General features: G+C 39.1%; 1 protein-coding gene across 1 annotated transcript; it reads left to right on the forward strand.

The window, feature by feature from the left end:
- Window positions 1-3,607: 3,607 nt before the first annotated feature.
- On the forward strand, window positions 3,608-4,207 carry LOC138004948 (forkhead box protein L1-like). Its single transcript, XM_068851241.1, has one exon. It carries the CDS (start codon window positions 3,608-3,610, stop codon window positions 4,205-4,207), a length of 600 nt encoding a protein of 199 aa, XP_068707342.1.
- The last annotated feature ends 5,216 nt before the right edge of the window (window positions 4,208-9,423 follow it).

Raw genomic sequence — 9,423 nt, forward strand, 5'->3', positions numbered from 1 at the left:
TTTACAAAAAGTATTGCAAAAGTCAACTAAAGTTACGTGAGAGGTTTTTTAAGTTACATCGCTAACGATTTGTCGTGTAAATCAAAGGAAAAGGAAAAACTGACAGTAAAGGCAAATAGCCTAAGTCTATATGGACTTAAAAAAAGTCGGTCGAACTTCTGTCTGAAATACGGAAAATCGAACAGTTTTTCCTGCAATTTTACCCATTTTTCAGTTTTAGAATGAGCGCAAGAAGTGGAGTTTCAAGCAATCGTTGTAATAGGGTTCAGATTCGCAAATATAACAAACAAACCAAATAAAAGTACTGTCATAAGAAATATAATGGCTACCTGCTCTTTTGATCGTGAAATTGTTCTTCCAGTCTGCTTAAAAATTCGCCGAGACACTGCAAACTGTATATTTTCTTCCTTTCCTGTATTTAGGATCACGAACGGTGCATTTAGAGGGATTTTGCGATTTATCGCTCTTTGTAGAGATCGGCAATATGCTCAATGATACTTCCAAGTAAATAGCTTTGGTAGAGATCCATGGATGTTTCCCTACGAGGCATACTTCGTTTCACTCCCCATCATGTCTTTTCAATGCCCTGCTGCGGGCTCGTTTGTCTGGGTCGACGAAGTTTAGGCGATGGTTCACTGCGGTGAGATGATCTTAGCCCTTGTCTTGTAGGCAGTTGTAAACTTTCCGGCCACAGGTAGCTAGGGCTAATATTTTTTCAAGGAAAGTTTACGGTCAGAAATTAATATGTGTTCCATTGCAGTTTTTTCTTGAGCATCGCGAAACAGATCCATCTCCCGATGCGGCACTTGGTCTTTGCCAACTGACTGCGTTTTCACACAGGTTTTGGACACAGAAGACGAAAATAAATTGTTTTCTTTGCACCACTCTATGCACAACTCTGGAAAGGCTATAAAGCAGGGACAATTTCCAAATGTTCAAATCTCCCATTGCTGTGACCCTTTGACTTCGGTAGCCATCTTGAATATTACGAAGACACAAGTTTGCTTCAAAAGAAGGGAAATATGAAACGATTTTAATTGCAATGAACTCGTGCATGAAAGTTTCCCATGAAAGATGCACCAATCAGACTTTAAGCGTGGTATACTCTTCCACGCAGTGAACTTGTAAGTGTGCCGCACGCACGGGGCATGAAGGAAAAGCAGGTCACAGTTCACAGCAATACTGGAAAACCTAAAACTATCACAGGGACTAACCTTAAGCCTAAACAGTGCCTTTAGTCGTGATTAGGGTTACGGTTAGCATTATTAAAGGGATGGGTTGTTTCAAGAGTAGTAAAACAGGGATCTCTTAACGGTAACCTACAAGTGTAAGTTCGACTGTAGGTGCTCGGCGCGGCACGTGTATATAATTACGTATCATTGTTATGTAAATAGTCAGCCAGAATTCAAAATAAATATCATTTTCAAGGTGTGAATTAGCAACTTGACTCGTTAGTTCAGTGGTAAAGAACAGGGACAAGTAATCCAGAGGTTTACAGTAGGTCGGAATTCAAGGCAAGCTGAGAGTGACATATCATGGGATAAAATGGCAAAAAAAGCCGAGCGGGATCTGGAAATAAGAACAAGACGAAGGGATAGAAAGGGGAAAGCTGGGACAAAAACGAGTAACGGTGTGGGCGATGAAGGGAAAGAAGAGAGAGAGGGAGGGAGAGAAAAAATGAGATCCGTTTTTATTCATCCCGTAAGTACAAATTACCCATGTATATATTCGGTTCTCTTGGGTATACGTATTGTTCTACAAAACAATAGCGCGAATGAATAATTAATTTATTCTGCATGCATAATGAAGTAGGGACCTGTACGGAAATCATTCCTCGATTGCATAACGATGAGTTTATTCTTCGGGTTACGTCTCTATCTGATGGTCCAGAAAACGAATTTCATGAATAAAACTTACAAGAATCGAAACAGTTTGAAAAACTGTGTAAGAAAAAATGTGGCAATTGCATTAAAAATAACTGCTAAAAATCATAGCAATGTTTGTATCATTGTTTCTTATTCTTTGATTGCACGTGAAGTCATTTGGGAATTTGACTTTATTCTTATGCAAAACTTAAAGTGCTACTATGATCAAAAAGTGCACTTCCCTTTTTCTTTCAGATTCTAGTGAAAGAATGTTTGCTTGACACCTGACTGGCAAAATTTTGAGCTTCGAATTTTATCCAAAGGCTGTTTGCTTTGAGTGCAAGTTTTGGATTTCACGGTCCGCCATTATTCACGATCAAGACTGACCGATTGGACCTCAAAGGGTAGGATCGAGGATAAGATGACTTCAAAGACTCACTGGCTTAAAATTGCAGCGTATAAACGCAGCTTATTGTACATGCAAAACACATGCAAAATTTAGGCGTTTGCACACGCATTGAATTTTTAAAGATTTTTAAAGTTAGTAATGGCTGACCATTAATTAGGAAAATTTCACTCAAAATAAACAGGTATCTTTTTAAAATGAAGGCTTAAAACTTCGGTCACTTAGTGTTCAGTTAACATAGTTTTGAAATATAAAGAAAAAGTAGAATTGATTTTTGGTCATAGTAGCACTTGTAAGCAACATTTTTCTATTGTTTTGGCACCAACATCACGGCCGTCTTACCACGTGAATACAATCAAGGAATTCGGGGTTTTCTGCGATCGAGCCGGGTCTCTCACAAAGAGACAGTGGGATGACATCTCGTGCAACAATACGATTTTAGCCTAACGCCACCGCCCGATATGAATCTTGAAACTTATTCCATACTTATTTTGCAGGCCCGGTGGTTCGAAGAGTGGATAGAGATTTCTTCAAGGGAGATGAGTCAATCAGTTTTGATAGCATTTATTCACCGGTTGGGTATTTATTCGGTAAATGGTGCTATTCGACCCTGGGACAACAAAAGCAAGGCGATCACTTTCAAAGCATGACACTACGAAATGATCGAAGCTGCAAGAGCCCACCTGGTAACTGGATGCGTTACCCCATTGAGTGCAATTAACATGGGAACAAATGAGATTTTCTGCAGGCTGAGCAACCGGTGAAATGAATTAACCAAAATAACTATTCAGTAAAGGGGGCCATATTCAGAATTTGCTGACAAGTGATTTGTTGCAGGTTTGAACGACTTTAATTAATAAAATATAGTGCATCTTAATAACATAGCGGAAGTTTTAATAATCAATTTGACGACAGCACGTGTGCACACTGGAGCCATAACAAGGAAGACAAGGAAGGAAACATTCATTATTAAGCTTTGATATCCTATACGGAAAAAGTGATTTTGAAAAAAAAAAATCGGTAAATGTCTTCGGAATTGTTGTATAGACCATCTACTTTAAGCCTCATGAAGCTCTACTCAATAGTCCTTTCTCCATGACTTGTCCCAGGTGTTCAAAATGCCCCATTAAAAAACAAGTGAGGGTTGTTATGGAGAGAATATTATTTGAAACTAAGCACCTCGCTAATGGGTCAACAAGGAAATACAATAGGTGCTGTCAACTAATCGCATAAATTGCATACTGAGGCTGGAACCCGGCCAGACATCAGTCTTAAACTGCTTCTGTTTAGTCCAGTAAGGGGCAATCATCTTTCTAGTGAATCTCAACCAAACAAAATGGAGAAAGGGCGAGCAGCATTGGCTTTGAACTTTAGACCACAAAGAGGAGTAGAAAGCGAAAGGCAGAAACGGAAGCGAAATTCTTCGTCTTTGTCCTATGTAGCTGCAATTTCGCTTGCTATCCTCAGCTCGCCACGGCAAAGACTTCCTCTGAGCGATATCTACAGTTTTATCGAGGAACACTTTCCTGAATTTATTGAGAACAGGGTTCGTTGGAAAAACACGGTCCGACACAATCTGTCCCTACACGACTGTTTTGTACGCGGTGAAGTAGCTTCTAACAAGAAGGGCTGCAACTGGAGGATCCATCCATCGTTCGTAGCCGAATTCAGTCGTGGAGATTTTTCCAGGCACAAGTTGTCACAAAGTCCAACTTTTTCATGGCCAACTGGGTACCAGGCGACAACTTCATATTCAGCTTCCCTCGTGGAAAATCCAGCTGTTCCTTGTTATTCTTACGAGTCAACTTGCCGATTACTGATATCAGCTCAATTCTGGTCACCTTCCTGCCAAACCAAAGAAATCAGACAGCCCCATTACACCTCTTACCTTCCTTGGATATCGCCAACAACCTCCGACAGTGCAGTTCTAGATTAAACCATGCAGCCAGGGTTGAGCCTTAAGGCTTCCGGTTGTTCCAGTCGTTTTTTATGCGATGTATAACATGGTTTCTTGTTATCAGAGTAGTAAAAGAGGTAATGTACCAAGCGAACCTCTGCACTCGTTTACTTTCAGATATTACATTTTCTTAGCTACTTACTGCATGTTTTAGTGTTCTTCAAGTATCTCATGGTTTATTTTGACCGCCAAAATACGTTTGTGACTTCAAGAAAAATAAACTCAAATTTGTATTTTCAATACTTTTAAAGTTTCAAGTTGTCTTCTTTCACATTTCCTCGTGCTCAAGCCCATCATTAAACCAGGGAGCAAGGCGACATGCTTGAAAGGATACCAGAATGGAATTGCCCGGTCGAACTAAGTAGGTAGACAAAACACGAAAAGATAGCACTCGCTTTACCTCACGCGGGAAGTCTTAATTTCAATTCACGGTGACGCAGAAGAAAAGAAGTTACTGTTTGCACACGCGAAATTTACTCGTGCTACATTTGAGTATGTGGAAGTCAATAATCCCAATTGTCGAAAAATGTCAACACATTTATCATAATAAATATTCTTTATTGGCCATAGATAATCTAAAAAACACAGCTAGAATTATTCTCCCAACATTTAATATTCAGTATAAAAAGTAAGGAGATACCTGTTTCGAAATAACACCGACCATCAAGTATTATCGGGCCGTAAGAATACATAAAAAAATGGAAAACCTGTTTGAACAACCCTAAGGATTAAAGGAGCCAGGCGGCTGGCCATAAAAATCGTCCATAACACTAAAGCTTGATTTCGCAATATATGAAGAAAAGAAAACTCTGTTTCCTTATTTCTCTCAATACCGAAAGCGCAAAAGTAGCGAAAACTAAAGACGTCCACTTCCGTACAAGTTCAATCGTTTTCTCTTTGAAGATGATAATGATCTGAACAGACCAAACACACCACGCTTTCACCAGCAGATAGACTGGGTTGGTCAATTTAACCCCGCTTCACACTGACATTTAAGATTTCTCATGCGACTAGGATAACGTTTTGCAAATACACCGAGTACCAAAGAGCCATAAACAACAAATTAAATCACAATTCTTGCATAAATCCATTCTCTTTCAAAAACGTTTTCGTATTTCAACATGAGCTGGAACTCTTAACAAGGCAAAATAACATATTTGCAAATGTGGTTGAACTGGTTTATAAAAATATGCGAGTTTAAAAACTGTTTTGAAGATCAAACTTTCCTACTTTTTCTCGCCAGACAAATATTGAATAACCTCGCGGTTCTTAGGTGTATCGTATGAATAATTGCTAAGATGCAAACTAAACTAGCCAAAAGGTACTCAAATTAGCATAATTTTGCCCCGTTGACGTATGAATTAAAAACCTAGAATCCTTCTCATTTTCATCGAAGTTCGTTATCTCACAGCCATCTTGGACCAATATCCTAACAATCCCGCGGAACCTTGAGGACCTTATTTCTACAAAGCACGTATGCTGTAAATGGCGACACGAGGGCTGACAGAGAAAGGCTTCACTTGAAATTTCTACCTTTTACAATAATTGTTTGCAAAGAAAGAGACGTAACTGTCAAAACGTGACCAAGAAAATTCAGAATTTTAACCCAGACAAGATAAGATGTTTTTGTTTAAAGCTGACCGCAAACCAACTTCCATTGACCAGCTGAAACAACGCCTTTGGCATTAACCGAGATGACGTCAAATATTTTTAAATTACAAGTATTGGCAGCGAGACGAATCTTAGCTTGCCCTGTGGCTGACTAACGATGACGTTTCCTAGTTTTCATCAAATTCGAAGGTAGACTTCCAAGTTTTCTTGCCGCCTTGCATTAAAATTCCCGCAAACTTTAAATTTTCTTCTGACCTTTAAAAAGTTATTGTGGCGCAGTGTGCAGGGTGTTTTAAAGGTTTCACCCTCATTAATTTTGAATATACTTTGCCAGCTAGTGATGTCCTGCCAGTTGGGGTTCTTATCATGTAATGTTTGCTTCGAAATATTCTTTTCTCTGATCTTCGTTGCAGTGAAGCGCGTTTGAGTATATCCACGTGGAAATGCGCAATATAAATGATACCCGTTATTTATTTGTATTTATTATAAGTGTTCTATTCCCAAACGTTTTACCCTGACAACACTTGGCAAAATCATCAGTAAGTCAATTTTTAGTAAAGAAGGCAACATTAATGAGAAACATCAAGGAAGTTGTTAGCCATGATAGCCCATATTTTAATTGTAGCGATTATGCCGCAAAATGAAACTTACAGATACAGGTCGATACATGTTGGTTGATTTAAGTCCGAACCTGCTGTAACATGGCAATTTGGTGCTAATCTCAACAAAAATAAGTAAAGTTTAAGCAAAAGTATCCACTCCTCAACAAAATTTTAATGTACATCGAAAGTGTCTTAATAAAAACTGGTACCACGTGCTGAAAATAATAACGGAGATATTTGTACAATATTGAAAAAAATACTAATGGTTGCCGAGGTTATACTGCATGAGTTAGTTTAGGTAAAGAAATTAATGGATCTCAGCATACTTTACTTCTCATTAAAATCGGAAGGTCTTCGTGAAACGAGTGGATGCGATAATTATAATTATTATTATTCAAAAACCTTATTCATTACCCATGCACAATATTAAATAATGATAAACACGACAGGGACTTGCAATTTCACGAAAAGTTGAACAAAGTAGATCAAACAGTGTTCCTGATATTGTCATTTGAACTGACATAACCACGTGTTTCGATGAACCAATATGGAATGCCGTTTGTATCAAAAATATTTCTAGTCATCTGTAAAATTTACCATCAAATGTATAAAACTTATTTCTCCTTAAATATAACATCTTAGCTTATACAAAATATAAAACTTGTCACGCCGTATACAAAACATGTTTGAAAATATAAAACTTATCATGCCTTAAGTAAAAGTTGTTCCCATAAAACTTGTCACGCCATATATAAAACTTGTCGCAATAAAACTTCTCACACCATATATAAAATACTTGACACGCAATACGCCTATTGGAACCCAGTACCGCACGCTTCGGCAAATAACTCAGCTCGGTGGGGCGGGGGGGAGGGGAGGGGAGGGGGCTTCTTCACAAAAAGGACGGGGGTGCTCGTCGTACCATTAAGGGGTTAAAAAAAAGCGGTCTTGGTGGTACCTCTTAGGGTGTTCACCCTCAAACGGTCCACAGCGGGAGCTTTAGTGCTACCTACGATACCTTGGGGTATTGAGCTGAAAAATTAAGACACTGGAGACATTTAACAATTACCTATTTTTTAATTTTGTCTAGTTAAAACCCATGATTTGGTACCTCTTAGGGGTGAAACAAATTTCATACCACGCACACAAGATACAATACAGTACAATGCAATACATACTTAATTGACCGCTCCCCATAGGGGCTTTTCAGGGCCAATGAAACACAACGAAACGACGGAACAGAACAACAACAACTGTTAAGAATCCCAACTGGCCAGAGGCAAACCAGTTGGCTATTTACAAGTGAAGCTGGGAAGTTGAACCAGGGACTACCTGGAACAAACTCAACGAGTGGTGAAATGACGACTTCGCGTAAGGTTGCCGACGGTGATTGCCTCACTTTGTTCTAGTAATCGAGGCAGTGACTCATTTAGGTCCTTTTGATCACCTCTTTGCCTTTCCACTCTGTTTTGGTCTCTAAGACCATCAACAAGACTTGATAGTCTCAACGAGGTCTCTGTGAGAGGCCATTTTGCTAATCCCGGAAACTCAAGTTCATCGCCTCGTTCTGTGTTCTGGTACTGGGTTCCAATAGGCGTATGTGACAAGTTATATAATTTATATATGGAGTGAGAAGTTTTATTGCAACACGTTTTATATATGGCGTGACAAGTTTTATATTTTCAAACAAGTTTCATATATGACGTGACCAGTTTGAAAGAGAACAAAATATTCACAAAGAGCTTTCGAAAAATTCTCGGTGAACTTTGGGGTTAACTTGCATGATAATTTATATCGCACTTCATCGTACCTTGGACTCAGTTCAAGCATGTGAAGTATATAGAAAGGATATAAGGTCAAGTAAAGCTTGGTGACGATAACGGATATCTTCTTTTCGTTTGGGTGGTTTTGTAACGTAGACGTAAAACGTTCTTTAAGCGTTTTCAAGAAGCAGAAAACGGAGGTCTTCGAAAAGGCATTTGTGTAAACAGAGCATATGTCAAATCCTTCAATATGGAAAAGAAAGAAACCAAGAGAGTATGAGGTATGAAAGCGAATCCTTGTGCCCTATGATAATTATTTGAATCTATTTTTAGGCGTCCATGCAGAGATGGTTATTTTCATCTGTTGTTTCCATGACCGCTCGGTCCACTTTCACACCAACTGACCATGCAATTTCAGGTGTCGTCTTTGAAATAACCACACAGCAATAATACATTTCAAATAATTTTCATCGGAATAGGGCCAAACACGGGAGATTCGCTCTATGACCTCGTTTTCTCTTGAAGAAACACATTTTAGTACTCGGTTGGTACTCAGGTCTTGAGTATCACTTCAATAATGACTCCACGGGTTAGGAACTGCCCGCTCACTGCATGAATCGTGCTCCAACCTCGCCGTAAACTAGCCCCATAAGGTTAAAACACCGGAAGTTTTCGTTTGCTAATGTCAATTAACTGAATGCAATTTTATAGTACAAAATAGTGACCTTAAAATTGGTTGGATTCTTATAAGACATTGAAATGTTGAGTGTGCATCATAAGGGCAAAACATATTTCTGTCCAGCAGTCCCGGAAGACTTCAGTTGATTCTTGACTGAAAAAACACTTAGATTTAATATTTCCAAGCAGAGAGAGAAAGTATTACGGCCCCTTCACTATTTTTTTTGCAGCGGTTCAATGTTATATTAAAGGAAAGCAGCTGAGAAAGTTCAGTCGATACCCATTGCGATATTTCAGCGAAATCGACATAAGGTACCACCTGGCAGGCTGGATTTTTCAATTGCATTCTTGTCGCGACAAATGAAAAATGCTACTATAAATGTGTCGACTTACTGCGACAAAATAAACGCAAAAATCAACGTAAAACTATGTGTATATACTCAGGCTAGCGCTGTCGGTTCCCGATTTTCGCGCCAAATCTGTGTGTCGCGCCAGCAGCCAACCTCCTTCGAAAACAGGGAAAGACCGAAAAGGGCCGAAG

Source organism: Montipora foliosa, chromosome 6 (genome assembly GCF_036669935.1).
Source record: "Montipora foliosa isolate CH-2021 chromosome 6, ASM3666993v2, whole genome shotgun sequence".
Taxonomy (NCBI): domain Eukaryota; kingdom Metazoa; phylum Cnidaria; class Anthozoa; order Scleractinia; family Acroporidae; genus Montipora; species Montipora foliosa.